Genomic DNA, 22,748 nt, shown 5'->3' with positions numbered 1-22,748 from the left:
TAAACTCTTGCTTTTCATGAGATAATGGAAACTACCTCCTTTATATGTTAATTAGCAAAGCTGTGTCATTAAATAATTATTATTGCATTGTTCTTGGGTTTACCTTATTTAATTTTTTTCTCTCAGAAGAATAACTCTTCTTCACAGGGATTTGTGAAACACCATCCTAAAATGAAATACAAAGGAATTGTGGTAGTAAAATAACAGAAAAAATATAATTAAACTTGCAAATTTCAACAAAAGAAATATTTTAGATTATGTTTCAAATACCACTGTAGATAAATGTGTTCCTTCTGATGCCAGCTGCCATTTCAGATGGCTGTATCATTTTTAATTTTGTTTTCATTTAATGCAGGGATATGGTAGTGATAATCAATGAATGAGAAATTTCAGTATAATGTACTTTAGAAAGATAAAATTTAATAATGTAGTCTAAGCAATTTGGCTAGATTTCATCTATAGTTGGTGAGCATTTTCCAGTTTGGTGTTTCCTCAACCCACCTATAGCAAAAATGCTTCCACCAACGAGAACAATGATGTGATCCTTTCTTTAATGTTTAGCAGTAGAAAAAATATTTATTTTATCAGTATGCAATTACAGTCTCTTCTAAGAAGACTGAAAAAACACACATATTAATCTTAAATAAATCTTCATTTGAATATTTATGCTAACTAGTTTATAAAAGAGGTTTTTCTAATGTCGAAACCAAGTCATTTAAGCTTGATTGTTTGGCTGTCAGGCAGAACTTTGAACACCTACATGTGTGAATGTCAGATCAGGTATTTATTTCTCCTATTTTAAAATTCTTTTCTCATTCACTGAAATTAATTTACTTAGAAAACCACAAAGATTTATCGCTATACCTAGATTTATCTGCACAGTTCTACACAGGTCTAAGGGAAAATAAGGAAATACTTTGAATACATGGAAACCTATCTAATGGTTCCAATAAATATTACTCTAAGTGGATTTAATGTATTTTAAAATAAATAAATAAATGTAAAGTTCCAGGAAGCAAAATAAAACGTGTAATTTTTAAGTGCTTAAAATGTCTGTACCAGGCTTGTCGCTCTTTGATCTCTTTAGGATACATAGAAAGAGCTTAGAATTTTAGAGGCCTCTACTCATATGACACCTTTTGGACTGAGTTCAGGATGAGACAAATCATACAACAGAAGTTGAATTTTTTATGACCTATAATGCAGTAGCATGGATGTAAAAGCCAATATTTCAGAGAGTGAACCTTAACTGTCCATGCTGTGCCAAAGAGCATGTTTTTTGAAGTTCCTACTAGCTTCTTGGTTTGAATGGTTGAAAAGCAATGGTTCTATGATTATTTCAGCCTGTGCACATGTATATACATAGGCAATAAATCTAATTGGGTGTTAAAACTGCCTTCTAAATCAGGGAACAAAAAAACATAGAAAAAAATCTTGAGTTTTAGCTTCATAAAATTACTTTGGAGAAAAGACATTAAAAAATAATTATGATACAATCCAGTGCTTGTGCATTGTGTTACATTATGTACTCTTTTTGTTTGATAAACTTGCTACCATGCAACATAGCAAATTAAAAATGCTTACTGTAGATCATCTCTATACGCTCTTTATAAGCACACTGGTTATTAACATAGTTCCTGGAAAAAAATAGGAAGAATATTAAATTGAGAGTGGAAGTACAAAAATAGACTAGAGCAGAATACAAAAATAGACTGAAGAAGATCACATAAAACTAAAAATATCTCTAGCAAACATAAGTGCAACCAAAGTCTGAGGGACTGCAAATTCTGTTTTATAGGTTAAAATTTTTGGGTGAATTACAAATGAAACACACTAGAAGTTCTGTCTTTACTACACTGTACTATACAGAATGGAACTGTGAGTTATATTATTTTTAAGAACCCCCAGGGACATATGTGATAAAGTCAGACTTAATGGTATATAAGCCTCTAAATGATTTTCTTATGTTGAAAATCTTTTGTTATGTGCAGGGTAGAAGTGCACCATATATGCACGTAAAGCCAGAAATGTATTGGTGATATAATTGAAATATTAAAATTTAAATAATTTTCAGGGCAAATCTAATTGCTGCAGAAAATGAGTGGTATACAGTTGCAACATAATTCATAGTTTATCTCCCTTTTTATGATATAATTCTCACCCTTTTCCCTACTCCTCCAGATCTTAAGGTCAATGATTTCATAGTGCTGCTGTTGGAAGCAGTGTTGCAGAATCTATATCCTTTCACTGGAAGGAATGGACAATCATACAGATGGTTTCTCCATCTCCAGTATCCACTTGGGGTCATTTCTATCTGTCCACTTACACCTTTTATTTTCATTGGACTGCAGTTCTATTTTAGATCTTAATTTACATTTTATGGTGGGTCTAAAGTATATTAAATTAAATTTCTTTGTGCTTTTTGTTAGCCTTCAGACCAGTTTTGTCCAGCTAGAGGTCTTCATTCTTTAACTGGGCACTGGTGAGTTGCCTGTTGTTGTGGGGTCCACCATCTCTGATCACTGCAGTGCTCCTCACATCACATCCTGTCTCTATTCTCAAGGTCTCTTGTTGTGATACCAGCCCTCTATTTGTATACAGCACTGCATCAGGCTAGTAAATGCAATCGTAGTTATAATGTCTACTTGCTCTTATTTATTTAAATCTATGGTTGTTCCATGTAAAGATAAAAAAAACTAAAGCAAATCAGAAGAAAAAAACTATTGTCACAATTAGGCCAAGTAAATCATCATTGCAAGAAAGTCTGATGACCCTCAGTTCTTGCAAATTTAATGCAAAGCTTATGATCTATTGCTAGAAAAGGCAGTGTTGTTCTGCAGGGCTATTGGGGAAAATACCCAATTACTTTTAGAATTTGTATTGAATTTGCCATCTTTCCTTCTTCTGCTACCAAACTCTATTTAAAAGATTCCTTGTTCTACTGATGTTTCTTCATTTCAGCAATGTCACATTTCAGTCTCTTTAGAATTGTTTGGTGAATTTTACCTGGATAAGGTTATTTGTGGTTATTTATTTAAGTTCACTAGTAAGTTTATTATCAGGTATAGACATAAGTACACTAATTTATCTGTTTTGTAGCTGGCTTTTATGACCCCCAGAGCTATGCAGTTGTTTTAGCTAATCACGGATTCTAAGCTAACAAATACACAAATGAGAAGCAAGGTATATTCTTTTAGGTTTAGTGTGTTAATGCAATTTAATGTCTCATTCCACCGTACACAGACAGTGGAAGTTGGAAACTGCAAAAAAGAAACATAGAGAAATTACATGTGTGTGTATGGATGGAGTTAGAAAATCTAAAGATAAGATGGAAATTAAAAGAGCAAGAATCAAGGAGGACAAGAAAGTGTCCTCTAAATATATTGGTGGTAAAAGAAAATTAAGGAAAATAATTAAAGAATTTAACTTTTAAGAACACATCCTTAGATGAATAATGTATAAGGTCATTTACAAAATAAACAATGCAACAGTAGTTAATAAGTAGTCTTGAATTGAATTTTTTCCCTCCTCCTAATGTTGTAAAAGTTCTTTATTTTCCCCTTTGTTCCTTGGGCCTGCTGAACCTATTTCTGATAGAAGAATAACATGCTTAATTGTGCACAAAAATCTTGTTTGAGTTCTCTAAGTACTGCATTTCTCAATTACTCAGCCCTTACTCACTATGAAGTGATAATTAGGCATTAAAAGCTAAGTGGATTACTGTGGAGATCTCTCCTGATATCCATTTATCACTTAATCAGACTTTAATACCATAAATTATGCATTTCTCAGCAGTATTCAGATTCCAATAAATTCTATAACAGTTTGAATTTACTAGGTTTTCTTGACCTCATTGTGGCAGGGAAAAGTCATAAAGTTTGCTTAAAGGATACAGCCACTATAAGAATTTCAGATTTATAGCAAAATAATTCTTAAAGCCTGTTGGGTTGCACTAATATTTATTCATAAGGGTTTCTTGGACAAGACAATTCCATCCTCATGAATAAACATGAAAAAAATTGGTCCAAAATACATATTGAGTTGAAGTTTTTTCTCAGATTTTTTTTTGCTCCTGATTTTGCCTTCCAAACCTCATTAAAAAAAAAAAAAAAAACAAAACAAATGAAACCCCACAATTCCTACGAGATTGCAGCTTCAGTAGAACATCCAGCTGCTTTTGGGATGAAAATATCTATTTATGTGTTAGCATGCCTCTTTGCTGGCCACTATTACAGGAAAAGTGGCTTTGTAAAAGTATTCATCATGATGAAATCTCCCAAGAAATGCAGATACTTTGGGTTACCATTAGAGCCAATATGAACAGAGCAAATGAGAATCTTGTATATGGAAGGTCAGGTTGCTGATAGTTTCCCATGTAATATTAAATATTATAATAATAATAAATAGCAAGAAACATCTAATTTCCTATTTTCCTATGTTCTCTATTATTATGTATTATTGAAAATATTTTTAACTCAGTAAACTTTATAATAAAATATAATCTTGGCTATTAAAATATTGATAGATGTTATCAGTGGATGATTTTTAACTGAGAACTGAAAGGATAGAGTAAATGTTAAAAATCCTTAAAAGCATGCTGGTCAACCTGTATGTAAAAACATGAGATTACACTTGTGGTTTAGCACCTGTTGGCCCAAAATAGAGATTTTTGGCCAACAAAACACAACATATTCCCGTTTGAATTTACAGAAGTCCATGAGAAGCAGTCTTTAGGTCTTGAAACTCTATTCCAGCATAATAAAAGTGAATAAAATTGGCAGAAAATATTGAAGAAGAGACATAGTCATTTCTTACCAATTTTTATCCTATTAAGTTGTGTTTTCCTGATGGCTCTAGCTTTAGATCAAAAGGATAGATATAAAAAATTTTAAAACAATTTCATTATTTGAAGTAACTTTATTCCCTTTTTTTGACATAGGAAGAATTTCAAATCAATACTAACTTCTGACTTGAAATTTTACAGGATAAATTATCTGCTTTAAGAAATTATCCACATTTCTTGTATATTCCTTCCAAACATTTTTCTCCTGTACAGCTCTTCAGTGTTTTCTGCTTAAGCCATAAACTAACACTGATTACAAACAAGTTGCTGGTAAAAGCATCAGTAATTTACACTTATTGTATATTCTGAAGTTTTCCTCTTCAAAATACCTCAAAACTCCTGAACCTTCTTCTACTTTTCTCAGCTGTAGAGATTTTTTTCTCTGTTCTTTACTTTTTCTAAATTTGGAAACTGCCCCCGCTCCCCCTCTGCCCCCTCCCCACTCCAAATTCTTGCTGTAAAAATAGTAAATTTAAAAAAAGTCAAGGAAAGCAACAAAAAGCACACCAATAACAAGGAAGAAAATCAAGAATATATATAGAGAATTCATGAAATTGTTTTCAGTACCAAAAAGAATAAGAATAAAAAGTGAAAGTGCTTTGTTTTTGTCAAATCTAGTTGTCTTTCAAGACTAATGGTAAACCTGATGGTTTTCTTATTGATTCATATCACATTCCATGAGATCTACATCTCTTCAGTACATTTTTTTAGAACTGTCCAGTTACAAGTTTAATTATTATTCCTGCTGAGCTAAAAGCAGTTTTCAGCTAAATGAGCAAGTTGTTCAGTGAATCACACTAAAGGTTACCTCGAATAAATGTGATAAATTTTTCCTAGCCAAAACAGAGCTCAGAAAATGCATAGTAAAATGTAAATAATAGGGCATTACCTCAGTTTCAGCTAATTATTTCCAGGGAAAATCTCCCCTCTTCAGCTCTGTATCACCTTCTGGATACATCCTAAATTGTTCCAAATGCTGAAAAAGTATTTTTGGTTTGACCTTTTTTGAAACACTGAAATCGATTTTTTATATGTATAAGTGGAGGAAAAAAAAAAAGTTTGAAAACATACACAAGACCTTTAACCAATATCCCAGAGATCTTATTTAAAGGAAGTTATTCTATCAATATTACTAATATGACTTACAGCATTTCCTTAAGAAAGTGATATTAATTCCTAATAATTTTAGAACTTTTTTCCTATTTCAGGAGAATTCTGTGAGGTGCAAATCGACAGCTGTGGTTCCAATTCATGCGAAAATGGAGGAACATGTATTGCCTATGAAGATCATTTTAAATGCACTTGCCCTATAGGTGAGTCATTGGTAATTTTTTCTAACAAAACAAATAAAATGTCATCCAAATATTTCTGTTAAGAAGTAGCAATATAAAAATAGCACTGTATGTCAACAAATGCAGTGAACATTTTTTTGAAGAAAAGCACTTTTTCTCTTTGTTCACAAAATAAAACTGCCAAATAACTCTACTAGAGTGGTGTTAACTGCTAACACCCTGAACAGACATAATGTCAATATTCTGAATGAACTGTGATTAAACATTCTCTTTGTGGTGCAGGTTTTGAAGGTGAAAGATGTGAACTCGATATTGATGCCTGCTTATTCAACAACATAAGCTGTGCCCCAGGAGCAGTGTGTATGGATAAATCTCATGGATTTAATTACACATGTTTATCACCATGTATTGGAAACTCAGAGGTAGGATAAAGTGATATATTCCCCCCAGCATTTTTTGGAAAATCAAACAACTTATTTTAATAGCAGTGAGCTGATGAAGCCTCATTTTGCACTGCTTTCCTAAACACAGCACTCACTCTTAAATATTCTCATGCTAATTTTCCTTTTCCTCTGTAACATATGCATTTAAAAGTGTGTGATCTGACTAGTCTGGTCACTGTCCAACAAACCATGCAATGTCTGAGCTCTACGTTTCTTGTTATTTATAGGTTTTTTCACTGATGTCTCCTTCTGTCTTCTACTTGCTGCTGCTGTATTCTGAAACTTGAAAACTTTAGGCAAAATCTTTTTGCAACCTTTCATGTGTATAAAAGTTACCAGACAGAGGGCTGATGGTACAGCAATGTACAGAAAGAATGATAGAAGTTTCATTTCCATTACAAACAAAAATAACAAATTACATTAAACAACAAAAAGGCGAGACTAATTGCACTTCAATGGGAGATGAAAAGACTATTAAAAAAATCTAAATTTACCTTGCAAGTTACTCTTCAATGTTCACAGCATATGGAAATGAAAACTACTTTTACACTTCCAAAGTTTTGTAGAAGAAATGTATTTGTTGTATCCTTTTCGCAATCCCTTATGACCTTTTAAATTGCATTTGGGAAGGATTCATTCATATTAGGGTGAACTATGAGATTTTGGTATAGGTTAAACTAAAATACCATTGCACTATTATGATAGCTATTTTAAAAGCTCTGTGCATAATGCTATTTAGCCTTCCAAACCAGTACACAAACATGATAATGAGTGTTTTACAGGCTTTATAAATTCTTTTATTGAAATATATGCACCATAAAAATATACTATGATTAGTAGGCAACATATTTACAAAGAACAATCAATATTTATGTCACCTTCAAGTCCATAAGTGGACACTTATTAGTGAACATGAAATATAGCACTGAAAAACTCACTGGCTCAAAGGTTTATACTTAAATTGTTCAGCATCTGGTAAATGTTAACATTTTTATGATTTAAAGTGTCATACTGAGTGCAAATATATTGGCAGGTACATGGCATAGCATCACAATGGTGCAATCATCATTATGGCTAGTCAGCATGGAAGTGATGGTGTGCCAAGGATGCTGACAGGAGCTAGTGAAACATTTTACTGTAATATTCACTTAAAATCCCTCAGACATATTTAATTTATTCATACAAACACTATAATAAATGTCATATGGGGAAAAAAGTAATTATATATATACATATGGATATATATGTATCAATATACACTCACTGTATGAGATACTTGATTTGTGTGTAATGTGAATATTTAGTAGATTTTTTAATGGGAAAAATAATAGAAAATAAAATAATGGATTTATATACTTGAGTTTACCTGTTTTCTCAGCTTACACATCATTAAAATTATATCATTTCCTTCTTGGAAAAAACAAAAGGCTGTATTCAAACAAACATTTTAGTGCATTTCTGAAATAGTGTAAACAATAATTTGAAATTAAAAATTAGTATTAGTCAATAAATTTCAAAATTCAGCATTTAATTCTTAATTTATTTGTTTTGGATAGAAAATAAGTATACATTTTTCATCCTTTCATTTATTTACATTTTCAGTGGTATCTCTGTTGTGCTTAACTGCTTTAGCTCTGTATTCAGAAAAATAGATTGAAAAGCATGCTACTATTTTTAATATTTTCTTATTGAACAGAAAATAGATGTAATTAATTGGGGCTCTTCTATCTCTGTATAAATATATAATGATATTAATGCATTAGGGTTTGGTTTTTTCTTTCCCAGCCCAAAAAGTAGTGCATTACAGTTGTGTTTAAATTATTTTTTTTCAAACAAATATTAAAAAATAAATTGAGGTGAACAGATTAAGAGGGGTATCTTCCTTTAAAGTTTAAAATGGAATCTTTGTAATTAGGATAATGCCTGCTTGTTCTGGTTCAAGAGTTATGAAAGAACTCTAAATAGAAAATTTTTTCATCTTTAAATTAGTGACTTCCAACAGGACCAAATTTAGCCATTTTGTCTTATAACACCTTTTCTTCTATAATATACTCAGGTAGACATGAAGAGGAATTAAAAAAAAATCTCTTTTTCCATTGGAATACTCAATGCATGCTACGAATTGTAGTGTTTTTATTAACAGGATCTCATAGAGAATTGATAAGACCACTCATAATAACAAATAACTGTAGTGCAACATGATAGGCCTAAGTAACAGAATCACAGAACCATAAAACAGCCCAGGAAGGAAGGAATCTCATAAGACCATGTAGTCCAACATTTCATGGAAAATAAAGCTGTGGTTAGATTATAAATCACATTTTGAAAACCTCCAGTGATGGAGGCACCGCATCCCTGAATAGTTTTACATACCTGTTTATATACACAGGAAAGTCCACCTGTGACCCAAACAATCACAAATGAAGAGGTGTCCTAAGAGGTTCTGGGCCCCTCACTTCAATAAAAATATTGAGGTGTCTGAGGGCATCCAGCAAAAGGCAACAAAGCTGGTGAAGGGTCTGAAATGTAAGTCTTATGTGGGGCAGCTGAGGGAGGTGAGGCTGTTTAGGCTGGAGAAAGAGTCTCAGGGGAGACCTTCTCACCCTTTACAACTACATGAAAGGAGGTTGTAGCCAGGTGGGAGTCAGCCTCTTCTCCCAGGAAACCAGTCAGGACAAGAGGACACAGCCTCAAGTTGTGTCAGAGGAGGTTAAGGTTGGATACCAGGAAGAATTTCTCCACAGAAAGGGCTGTTAAACTTTGGGCTCCACCACCTCCCTCTGATGTGGTAGAGCCACCATCCCTGGAGGCGCTGAAGAAACAAGTGGATGTGAGACTTAATGTTACAGTTTAGCTGACATGGTGGTGTTTGATCAAGGGTCAGATTCAATGATCCTGAATGTTTTTTTCAGCCTTAATTCTATGATTCTATGTGTGATTATTTTTAGTGGGTACAGCTGCATCTTAAGAATTTTATTGCTTCCCTTAAAACACTTATTTTTCAAGATTCTGTCAACAATTTTAAAAAATCATTGCTTTCTTTAGCTCTTACTATGAAAAATTCCAAAGTGCAGCCATAAACCATGGGAACTGCAAGATGTTGACCAATAGCTATTGTTTTTTAAAAGGAAATAAGGAATAGGAATTAAAAACTACTTTTCAGTTTTAAGATGTAAACAGACTTGCTTAGCAGACATCAACTTGGTTTGTCAAAAATAATTCCCATATGAGTTAGGAACTAAACCAAATGTGAAAGTTCCTTTCAGAGTCTATCTACAGCTTTATAATACTGAAATTTATGGAGCTCCATTTGCATATTTTATTTGAAAATTTTCTCTTTTTATGAGCCATGATCCCATGCTGCACTTGCAGTCAAGACCATAGTTCCAACTTTTTCAATGGAAGTGTCTACATGCTCAGTATATTTTTAGTGTTTAGAGGAGCTGCCACTTGCATGTTTTTTCTGGTCCTTATATGCAATTTTACAAAGTTTCCTCATCTGTAAAAGTAAGGCAGTTTCTATTTTCAATATTTTTAAGACAAACATTTTATCTACTTGCTCAGTGTACCATCAGTCTAGGAAAGAATATAGGTCAGATTAAATAAAATTGCACATCTGGAAAAATTTGAATACTCAGGGACAATTGACTTTGCAATAATGACACCTGAAGACTATAGTAAAATTGTATGCTTGGGGGAAAATACACATATGTGTGCGGTCATTTATCTATGTAAACTGCAGTTTCCTTCCAAGTGAAGAGAATTCCATGAAATTTAAGATGAAAGAGGGGTTGGAAATAATGATTGCTGCCTTATTTTGAGCATTTGACAACACGTGATACTTAGAGAGGTGATGGACATACAGTTATATCCCTCAATTCCTGCAAAGGAAAGATAGGAGAAGAACAAAATCCTCTAAGGTCTAATTATATTTCCTAGCTGAAATAAAGTCTGCTGGCTGATTTTGGAAGAAAGTGATTCTTACATTTTATCACAACTACATAAAAAGGCAGATTTGTGTTAAAGTACTTGCTGTAGACAGAGGTATGATGGTCAGACTGACAAGAATCGACCTGTTTATATCTGTTGAAACATAAGATTTGTATTTAAATACCTTCCATAGCTTTCATTTTAATTTAAATCTTTAGATTACACTAACACTTTAAAGGGTAACACCTTTCTTCACAGTATAAAGTATCAAAATTACATAAGAATAAATTAAACGTAACGTGGCAATATTGAAATATTTGTCTTAGTCACCTAAGGTTTTCTGGATGATTTTCTTGAGTATGAGCTTATTTGACCTATTTGAGCTCTGAGTAAATAGTAAGCATCAGGATAAAATCCAGCAAAAACATAAACACAAAAGTAAGAAAACACATAAAAATAATACAAAAACAACAATTCCCATACCATAGAAGGAGTTTACGTTGAATGCATTTACATTGAATTGCATTTTCCTCCAATATCTTGTTATAATGAATAAGTATCCCAAGGTAAATCTAAAATTCAGTACAGGAAGCATAACAAAAATCTCTTCATTTTAAGGTCAATTTAAAACTTAATCAAAGACAAATGAATATTAAAATATTTCTGCCAAGGACTGTTATTATTACAAATCTTAATGACATTTTAAAGAGATTCAGACTCAATCAAACTGAAGTACTAGTGCATTAAGTCATATTCTAGACACCATTTTCTTTAAAAACCTATTGATTAGAAGGAGGGGTCTTAATTGCTTTGGAATTAATATGTAGTTATCTGTCTTCATACTGGCAAAATTTTCATGGAAATGAAAATGGAACCTAAAAATTAAAATGAGGAAAGGAGCATTAATTCAGACTTATAATTTTCTACAATTTTTGAAGGATTCAGGAAATACTGGTTTAGTAAGTAATATTAGTGATTAAAAGCAAAAAGGAAAAAAGCTGTTCCAGTCTAAATTTATCAATCTTTCAGTATCTGCAAACTGAAAATAAAGCAGCTTCTGATTTTCCCACAGCATAGATGTAATTTATAAACATATAAAGATTCAAGGATAGATTGAATCAGCATTATAATTAAAATGAAAGAAAAAAATCAGTCTTTTCCTGATAGACACATATTAAGCTAAATTATACAACATAGGAACAATTGCTCTGCTCTCTCAATGAAAAAAAAACAGTCTAGTCACTATTGCCCCTCCTAAAACAAGCACATTTTAATGGCAGTTGTAAAAATGTTATTGTTAAATTAAAACACAAATGCATTTTGCTGACTAAACAATAAATTGATGTATCGATTTAATAACATTCAGTATTTTAGGTTCTTGGAGATGCATCTTTTTAATATCACAACATAAAAAGATTAAATAAACATATTTATTACCAATGGCTTATTCCATTAAACTCTTTGGGAAAAAATCCAATAGGTAAAGAAAAAACTCTTTATGTACGTGGCGGGTGGACCCAGGCTAGACGCCAGGTGCCCATTGAAGACATTCCCTCAATGCCCTCTGCAACTGGACAGGGGAGAGAAAATTGATTGTGAGTTGAGATAAGGGCAAGGACACATCACATAATGATTACTATCACACACAGAAGAGATTTCACTTATGGAAAATAGCTGAATTTATTACTAACAAAATCAGAGCAGGATAATTTGAAGTAAAAAAAAAGCACCTTCCACCCTTCCGTTGTCCTTTCTGGGTTTACTGTTATTCCCATTTTTTACCTCCTCTTCCCTACAGCTGTGCAGGGATATGAGGAATGCGAGTTATGGTCAGTTTATCACATGTCAGTTTTGTCACTGTTTCCTCCTCAGGGAGAGGAGTCCTTCCCCTTCCATAGTAGGTTCTTTCCCATGGGAGACAGTCCTCCACAAACTTTTCCAGTGTGAGCCCTTCACAAGGGCTATAGTTCTTCCTGATCTGTTACAGTGTGGGGCTTTTCCATAGGATGCACTCCCTCAAGAACAGGCTGCTCCACCATGTGTCTCCCGTACGGTCACAACCTTCTTTTGGGCACCCACCTGCTCTGGTGTGGATCTCCTCCCCAGGCTGCAGGTGGATCTCTGCATCCCCATGGCCTCCATGGGCTGCAGGGGCACAGCTGCCTCACCAGGGGCTGCACCAGGGGAATCTCAGCTCTGGCACCTGGAGCATCTCCTGTCCCTCCTTCTGCTCTCACCTTGGTGTCGGCAGAGCTGTTTCTGTCATGTATTCTCTCTCTGCTCTTCTCTGGCTGCACTTCTGTGAAATAAGTGTTTTCCTTCTTCTTTAATCTGTTACCCCAAGGCTCTACCACCGTCACTGAGGGGCTTGGCCTTGGCCAGCAGTGTGTCCATCCTGGAGCTGGCTGGCATCTGTCAGGCATGGGAGCAGCTTCTGGCAGCTTTTCAGAGAAAACAGCTCAATAGCATTCCCTCTGCTACCAGAACCTGACCATGCAAACCCAACACAGCATATTTGTAATTCTTATCTTCAGGTATGTGCAAATGGAGGTAGTTGCTTCTATGATGAAGAAAATCAGAGATCTCACTGTATCTGTGCCCTTGGATGGACTGGAAAGACATGCCTTGAAAATATTAATGACTGTGAGATAAACCAGTGCCAACATGGAGCCACATGTGAAGATGGAATTAATAAATACAGGTACTAATATGTTGCTATCTGTGCAAGCCTTCACAAATTGTTTTATGCCATATGAAGATATTTTGACTTTCAGAAAGAATTACAAAGGGTGTTTTTAGTGCACTAATATAATTTTCATGTAAAAAAATGCCATGGAATACAAATTTTCATAAAGGATGTGCATTCAGTAAAACTGTGTATTCTGAAGTGTTGTAGGAAGGAATCACAAATATTCCTCTTTGCTGGTCAAAGAAGTTAAACCAGCTATGCAGAATCTCACATAAACAAATAATCTAATGTTTTTAAGAGGCAAACACTTTTTGAGGCTGGGCTCTATCACAAAGAGTCCTACAAAAATTTGAATGATAATTTATTATCATTTCAGTTATTAAAAGAAACATAAATTATGTGTTCTCCTTAGTGAACTGTAACATGCTGTAGTTATTTAAAATGAGATTTTATAAAATATGGTGAAAAAAATAAATGGGAAAGGTTTTCTTCAGTTAACAGAATTCAACTATCTGACTTGAATTATTTTTCCTCTACAAAATCCAGAAATAAATAAAACTTCTCCATAATATCTGTAAATGTATTTTGAAAGACATTATTCTATGCTGTGCCATGCCCTATTTAGAAGCACTGTAATTAGAATGCTTTAATGCTTCTACTTAGAAAATATTGCAATTGTGCACAAGATAAAAGTAGAAGCAATTAAAGATGTCTTCAATTTCAGTTCTGTTTTCAAAGTGTCTTTTGTAAAATTAACTGAAATCACCAAGCAGGCAAACAAATGGTGAAAAATGATTGATTCTCAGTATATCAGAGTTAAAGGAGTTTTTGTCAAAGAATCCTTTCAAAGTAAAGATCCTTCCTTTTTCAACTTTGCAGTCAACTCTTGTATGAAATTACTGGACCATATATTGCACCTTATTTAACTGCTAAATCTGTGGCTTTCTTTTCTTTATCAGGAAAATAATTCTGATAGAAGTACAAAGCTATGTTTACATTACAAAATCCACTAGCATTTACTGAGAAATTAGTAGTTCTGAAGACATCTGGTAATAAAGAACTTTTGATTTTACTTGTTAATCCAGATTCAGTTTAGTGACAGAAAGCACTTATTTCTTCCTTTTTCAGTCATTGAAAGACAAATTATATTGACAGATCAGTCTGTTTATCTAAGGAACAGAAAAATACACCATTGAGATCTGAATCTCAGATGGTCAGTTTTCTTAGCAGACAACTTGACCCCAAAAGAACAAAACTGGCTATTTTGTCAAGACAAAGTGTATCATGTTTACTCTATAGTATCTGCTCTGTTGAGAGAGCATGGTTGTTTCTCAATGATAGTGAAGCCTTTTTTAAAATACCTAAATTATGCCTGCCCTAAAAAGAATGATGTTTGCCAAGTTATTTTTAGTAAGTGAGACAAAATCAATTTCTCCTTCCCAATACATGATTAAAAACAAAAGAATACAAGAGAAAATGCTGAATGTAAGTGCACACACCTTTTCTAAAGATTTGTAATTGCATTTCTGTCCTAAAATGAGTATATTTTTTATCAAAGTATTTATCAAGAGCTGTATTTGATGCAAAGTAGTTTCAGGAAGACATAAGAGAACTGTCAGCAGAATATATGGAGAATCAAATGTATAAGTGCCATTAAGAACTCTACAGAGATTCATTTTTATAACTATTACAGCCATTCAAAATCTCTCTTAATGAATGCAGAAGATAAAGATATGCCAAAATTTTATATATATTAGGTTTTATTTGCATAGAATTACTATAAAACGCTAGACCTTCCTCCTAGTTAAGAAATCTTAAATTTTAAATTATTAAATTTTGGTCATAATGTATTTTTCTAGTGGTAGCTTGATATAGTAAAGCTCACACTAGCAAATCATAGAAAATACCCACCTTTGATTCAGGAGCATCCCTCTCCTATAAGATCTCATTTTGCAAGCCATCATTTTTTTATTTCTCCAGATGGGAAATAAGCTGTCAACTGCAGGAAATGTTTCTAGATTTTCGTCTCTTTACCATGACATATTCTTTTTCTCTTCCCATTTTGAAAAACTGTTCCAGACTGTAGTGTCACCTAGAGGTATTTTTATCTATATGCAAAGCATTTCCTTTGAGTTCAGACTGGGGAATTGCTCTAAATGAAGGAGGGGGAGTTTTAGATTTTTATACAGTGTAATTCTCAGCAAGGCTGCAAACCAAGATCCTCATAATTACAGTAAGAAGTCTTAATAGTTTTACTCCTTTGGTTTAGTGAGCCTTTTCTTACAACTAAAGTGGCCCCAATCACAGTGACACAAAACCTGTAATTAATTCAAATTAATTGTTGCACTGCCAGCTGAGTCTGTGCTGTTTGCGATACCATGAAGTAAGTCAATCAGCATGTGTTTAAAATGAAAACTTCAAAGAATTGCTGCTTTTGCCACTGGGTTGATGGTGCAGCTGTCAATATGAATCTGGCAGATACCATGCAATAGAACAATTGCATCCACGTGCCAAAAGAATCTCTTGACCTTTGGTTACATATACATGAGAGAAAAAAAAGACAGATAAGACTCATTACCTCAGTAAATAGAAAATGTTTCTAGATTAAAAAGAAAATAATAATAGTTTTTCTCTTCTAAAGAACCTGCATTGTTTGATTGTGTTCTGCATAGGAGAAGAGAGAGAACTGATTTAATATGCCTCAATGAGAAGCATTTAATGAATAATTAAAATGAAAGAGATCTTTGAGGAAAGAAAAGTTTTGAAATCCAAGGGGAAAGTTGTTACTCTGACTTTTTCACCCTTGTAAATTTTTTTCTTGTCCATTTTGGACAACCAAGATCCTAACTGAAATAAGACATTAACAGTAGATACTTTACTATTGTCTATTCAGTGGAAAGGAACAACAGAGTGAAAACACCCAATTTAAAACTCGATGTAATTTCCATTACCTGTCCTGCTTCCCATTTCTTCAGTCCAGCATGTTCAGATGAAGTGTTACATTTATCACAACCCCAGAAAACCCCATCAAGAAGGACTGAGAATGTTGAAGCCGTAATGTTAGATTTACCACTGTTTAAAAAGTCATTATGAACTAATATATTTAAAAAATGTATTTTAGTCAATAGCTATAGCTCTGACATCAGCATTTCATTAGTTTTTATGCAGGAAAATGTCTCATTAAGAAATTAAGTTTGGTGTATGGCAAAACTTGAATTGCCAACACATTCTTCAGTATTCAGTATTCAAATTTCAGTGCACACAATTAAATAATTAACTAATCTCAGTGCAAAAGAGTAAAGTGACACATTGTAGAGTAAAATGCTTTAGAATATGCAACACTTCTTTGCATGATGCCAGCAGGATTGTGAAAAGTAAACATAATTTAGATAATTTCTGAGTATCACAAAATTTTAAGCTACTATTATTTTATTCATCCTTGACTTTTTCCATTTTCTTCCAGCTGGGTAAATTGAGCTGTTTGATTAGAATATTTTTTCTGTATCTAATTTTCTTTTTAAAAGTTTATTCATACTATACTATATATACAATTTGATTGCAGGACCTAGTTGACAGTGCCATATAAAGTTAGTACTCTGATATACACAGTTTTCTGCAGCAATAATAGGCTTCTTCCACTAGAGAAAGAGGATAAATACTTTTCCTCACTTCTACAACTCGAAAAGATGGGTGAATATATGTCACAATTTCTTAGGGAATACCTCTGCAATAAGTTATACAACAGATTTTCTGTAGAGAATATAGATGCATATAAAAAGTCAAAGTGAAACTAAATAACTTTTTCAACCATTTATGTGTGTGCAGTTCACATTTCAAATGCAAAAAGGGATAATTAATACTGAGTAATTGCAGCTGATAAACTTGGAAAAATACTAATATATATATATCTATATATATATATATATAGATATATATATGAATGATAAATATTAAGAAAGCAAAGTAGAGGGATTCTGCGAAAACTTTGCTAATTCCAGGCTTCAGTGCTCCTATGTGCCTCTTGTATCAATACAGAAAATAGCAAGGTCATCTCCCAGCACAGGTTACCATAGACAGACATCTTCAGTCTGGTCTTGGGCTTTTTGCAGTCATTTTAAAGATTCATTCAATGTACATGATTATTCACTCAATAACACAAGTCACACTACATCTTTAGTGCAGGCAGCCTGTGGTGACAGCTTGACAGCTTCACTGCCTGGACAAACCAGCACCAGCCGATTTGCCCACACGTCTGTTGTTTGAGACTTTTAGTGATAAAAGGTTGGTAGAAACACATTGCATCTCTGCCATAACCATTCTCATTTTAGCAACACATTCATTCTTAGACTAAATTCCATGCCTGTCTTAGCATCTCCACTTAACATTTATTTCACCAGTATATCAAATTATCTTGTGACATTAACAATATTCAGGCTCTGGAGTAGTAGCATACGATCATCTGCATGATATATGTGGGAGCACAGTGATCCTCAAATGACTTGTGTTTGCTACTCACTACTAAAATCTATGTTTGTAGCAAAAGCATTGAGGTATTTGCTTTCTCTCTTAGTATCTGTCCTGGTTTAGGGCAAATTTGGGTGAGAATGTCGAAAGGGGGGCCCCTCCAGTAAGCAAACCCACATGGCCCCTCCCCGTGACCGGTTCGGGAAGAATTCTTGGAGAGAAGTGGAAAGAACCTGTTTATTTGACAGGCACAGCATCCCCCAGCACACAAAATGAACAATACCAGACGACACCACTCTTTCACCACTCTGAAAAAGATGACAAATTCAGAAAGTCTCTCTCTTGGGGGTGGTTGCTCTGTTCTCAGTCCCTCTGGCGCTGGGGCAGCTGCTGCAGCCACAGGGTGCAAACTCTCAGTGTTCCCAGGTCCCAGTCTGGAGCAGGTTAAAGTTGGTCCAAAAAAGGAAACGAGAAACAATCCAGGAAGAAATTTGGACTGTTTAGCTAAACTAGCTAATGAGCAGAGTGAGAGCAAGCAGAAGCAAAGCAGAAGAAACAGTGAGAGAGCAAAGCGAAAAGCAAAAGCGAAACCCAAAAGCAGCACGTTGTACTGCCCCATCTCTCTGTCCAGCCAACCATGGGGGAGCGGCTGATAAGAAACTCAAACAAAAATTTCGCTCTTCAGAGCCAGTCTTGAAGGCACAGAACATAATATCCAGCATAAACAGAACACATGAATTGGGAGACAAATATCATAATGTCACCCTAGGACAGTACCTCTTACCCTCCAAATCTTGTTGTGGATGAAAGAGGACATACATGGAGCTAAGAAAGTATTGTTGTTCCCATTAATACTAACACAATACTTTTTCATATGCTGTTCTCTGGTGCCATGCTTCTGCTTTCAATGCTCCCCCATTCTGTAAGGCTGACATTTTAGTCCCCCTTAAGAAAGAGGCTGGGGAGGTGTCATTAGCATTCCCTGGTCTCTGCTGGGAGATCTCTCTCACACACACACACATACACACACACCAGACATCCCAGAGCAGGAGCTGGAGCAGGAGAGGGAGGAGTCACTGACTCCAGCACAGGGAACGACACCCAGACAGACCATGGAGACACTGAGCCTCTCTGCCGAGGTCATCCCTCTCATAAGGACAAAATGCAAGTTCCCTGATCTAGAAATATACTTACAAATGTAAATTCTGGTATTGTATATATCTGTATACAATTTTTTTCTTTTATTTGTCATAGAGAAGCATTCATGCTTCAAAGCAAATAAGACTGAAAATCAAGCCATGCCTCAAAACCTCTAATACCATGCTCAGTATTTTAGTACTGCTGGAGATTATAAAAAGAAATTGAATTATAATAAAATGTAATATTAATAATAATAATGATAATAATAATGATAATAATAATGATAATGATAATAACAATAATAATAACAGTAACGATAACAATAAAATAATAATAATATTATTACAGCACTTAACTACACTGTTGTAGGAGATGACCTGTACTAAATTAAAAGACATCTAGGTATAATTTTGCTAGAAAAAACAAAGTGCTTTTTATTCTTTGCTGGTTTTGATTTCTTCAGACACCAAAGCACTGAAAAATATATTGACATCTGAAAAATTCATGACATCATTGCTTGTAGTATGGAATCAGAAACATGAAACCTAAACAAGAAGATTCTATATGACATTTGTTTCTGTGTAGTTTTTCTGTGGTCCCTGAAGATAAGCTATACAACTAGTAATAGTCAGGAAAGAACAGAAAATTCTTCATCCTCATGTTTTTGTTAAGGAGAGCTCTAAGTTAAATTTTCCATTCAATGCTAATGATAATAGCCACATTTTCAAAGAATGATTGAATAGTTACATTTTTACAGCGCACACACTAATTGTTACTGTAAAAAAAAAAAAGAAAATAAAGTGATTAACTGCAGCAGAAAGATTAATATGTCTGGTTGTTTACCATATTATTGTAGATAGATTCAGAAAATGCACAACTAAAGGTAGTTAAAAGCACACCTGTTTTTAATGTTTATGCATAATGAAATTTTATGCAAGTCAAAATTTATATTTAGTTATAAATGTAATTGTCTAACACCACCTGCAGCCAAGCCCAATGCAGTCACTCACTCATTCCTGCACCAGCAGGATGGAGAAGAGGATTGGAAGGGTAAAAGTTAGAAAACTCATGGGTTGAGATAAAGACAGTTTAATTGGAAATGCAAAAGCCATGCACAAAAGCAAAGCAAAACAAGGAATGAATTCACTGCTTCCCATGGGCAGGCGGGTGTTCAGCCATGTCTAGGAGAGTAGGGCCTCATCACACAGAACAGCTACTTCAGAAGAATAATGCCATGAGTCAAAATGTCCCTCACTTTTTCCTCCTTCCCCGCACTTGATATACTGAGCATGATGTCCCATGGTCTGGAATGTCCCTTGGGTCAGTTTGGGTCACCTGTCCGGAATGTGTCTCCTCCCAGCCTCCCACACAGCCCCAACTCCCTCACCAGGCTGGCAGTGCAAAAAGCAGAAAAGGCCTTGGCTCTCTGTCAGCCCTGCTCAGCAATAACAAAAACATCTCTATATTAACAACTGTTTCCAGCATAAATCCAAAACAGTGTATTAAGTCCAAGAGAATATGAGTGCTAGCCACTGTGAAGACTAACTCTACACTATCTAAAATCAGCACAGTAAAATATGTATGATATTTTTGTGTACTGCATTCCCTTAAAAATGAGAAACAGAATCAACTTGTGTGAGAAGCTCTGAAGAGAAGGTAGAGATTTCTCGTGTACTAAGTGACTGAGGCTGGAAGACAGAATACAACAGCTATATATACTGGAGTCATTACTGCAGTAGCAATGGATCTGTAGAGCAAAAATGGTAGTGATGAAGGGCTCACAACCACACTGAGTGAGATATGGAGGGCTTACTTCAAGCAAGCTCTGTTTTGGTCCACGGACTAAAAGCCCATCAGCAGTTGGTGTCCATTAGCTGTACTCCAAGGCACACAGCTCCTGATTAGTTTCCATATGTCTACCATAAGAAATGCAGGCACTGTAAACAAGGACAGAAGCAAAGAGCTACATGAGCATTCACTTGTGTTAAAAATAAAGGAAAAAATACTCTTTCTGCCAGATGGATCAGTAGAAAAAATTACTATAATCAAGGCTTGTTTAACTTGTTAGTTCTTTCCATCTTCTGGATAGCATCTCTGTGGGTCAAGAATATGTACTATGGTAAAATTACCTCATGTGTGAGGACACTTCTGGACATGATAAGGGGAGAATCAATCAAAGAATATATTGCCAAGTACAAGGGATTTTCTAATTTTATGAGATGTGGGTCAGCTATGAGATAATCCATATTTGCTTTCATTCATACAGCAAAAGAAAAAAAAAGGTAGATAGGGTAACCATGAAAAAGTCATTTCCAGCCTTATATGGTTTAGATGTCTGTCTAAATTTTGGAAAAAAATACTCTGAACAATTTCTATAAAATATGCTGAAAAATATCTATAGTATTTTATAGATATTTTTCTTTGGTTAGACAGAAATTGTAACTTTTTTTGTCAACAATAAAGCAATTTTGTACTGATTTTATATCCAAACAGGTTGTAATATTGTTTATTCCTAGAGATACTGTAGCAGCTAACAATTATTTTTTTCATAAAAAAACAATTAAAATGCATAATACTCATATTTATAAGAGTTTAATCTTTCAATATTTTCATTTGAAGCTTAATATGAATATTGCTCCTAGTTTTTCCAATGTAAGTAGCTAAGATTTTAATTTAATTATTGCTACCAGCGCATGTGAAATGAAGTTACTTAGTGACTAATTAAAGGTAAGGAAAGAAGATTGAAAAAAAAAAATTGTGATTCATTTGTGGGTAATTTAAAGGCAGAGTACTTTATTTATACTGTTAACATTATTAGTGATAATTGACCTATATATTCCAGGATAGCTATTTAGTTGGATTTTCCCCCCTCCTCTTCTCTCCTCTCATTTCAATAACAGGTGCATATGTCCCCTTGGTTACACTGGCACATTTTGTGAACTTGATATAGACAACTGCGTTGGAAACCAGTGCTCTCAATATGGATTCTGCCAGGACCACTTGCATAATTACAGCTGTTACTGTGTGCCTGGATATGAAGGACCCTTCTGTGAAGTTGAAGTTAATGAATGCTCAAGTTCACCTTGCAAAAATGGAGCTACTTGTATGGATTTAAGTGGCCGCTTTTCTTGTCATTGTACTGCTGGGTTCACAGGTAAGTTTTGTTCTTTTGAAGTGCCTTGTATTATAGATGTGTTTGTACCCCTCTATGTAAGCAATGTTTATGTGACTGTTTAATTACAATTATAAATAAATATGCATACATTTGTGATTGCATGTTTGACTGGAGCTTTAACTTAATTAGCATTGAAATTCTTATGGTGCCCCTCCTAACAGTTCCCCAGCTGACCTTCCCTCCATTAAATGCACAATTCTGAGTATTAGCTTTGATTCTGTTGGGAAAAAAATCAATGAAGTTCCAAAATACAATTTTAATTGCATTGTTTTAATTTCACAATTATGCAGTCTTACATGTTATGGCTTCAGTCATATACAGGCTGAAAAGAACAAATGTTTTGGTACAGAACAGGAAAATGTGAGCTTGAGGGGGAATGAGATCAGCAGTACCATCTCTTTGCATGTATAGAATATAATCAGCTACATTTGACTGAGTTGTTCAGACTCCCCTTCTATAAACTGGAGGGAGACAGGGCATCAGTCTGTCCTAGCCATCTTTTCTAGGAAGACGTGGGCTGTAGATTTCTGCATTGCATTAGATAAATCCTACACAACCTGATGCTATGATTTCTTTTTGTACTAATTTCTGTATGAAATTAGAGAGATGAGAGGTGAGAAGTGTGTATTGTCTGCCTTGACATTAACAAAGCTTTCTGTGTGATCTTCCACAAGATCCTCATGGAAAAGCTGATGAAGTATAGGCTGGATGAGTAGAGAGTGAGGTGAACTGAAAACTGGAGGAGTGGCCAAGCCCAGAGGAAATCTTTGTT

General features: G+C 34.4%; 1 protein-coding gene across 1 annotated transcript in view; it reads left to right on the top strand.

Annotated features, from left to right (window-relative positions):
- Nucleotides 1–22,748, top strand: part of EYS (eyes shut homolog) — a 704,733-nt gene that overhangs the window by 75,194 nt on the left and 606,791 nt on the right. Inside the window, exons 7-10 of the mRNA XM_064707313.1 lie at nt 6,052–6,156; nt 6,418–6,557; nt 13,043–13,209; nt 21,702–21,955. Coding sequence (XP_064563383.1) covers nt 6,052–6,156; nt 6,418–6,557; nt 13,043–13,209; nt 21,702–21,955 — 666 coding nt within the window. The remainder of the gene's footprint in view (nt 1–6,051; nt 6,157–6,417; nt 6,558–13,042; nt 13,210–21,701; nt 21,956–22,748) is intronic.

The sequence above is a fragment of the Zonotrichia leucophrys genome, chromosome 3 (genome assembly GCF_028769735.1).
Source record: "Zonotrichia leucophrys gambelii isolate GWCS_2022_RI chromosome 3, RI_Zleu_2.0, whole genome shotgun sequence".
Lineage (NCBI taxonomy): Eukaryota > Metazoa > Chordata > Aves > Passeriformes > Passerellidae > Zonotrichia > Zonotrichia leucophrys.
Note: the sequence above shows the minus strand (reverse complement) of the source record. Positions and strands in the feature narration are given on the sequence as shown.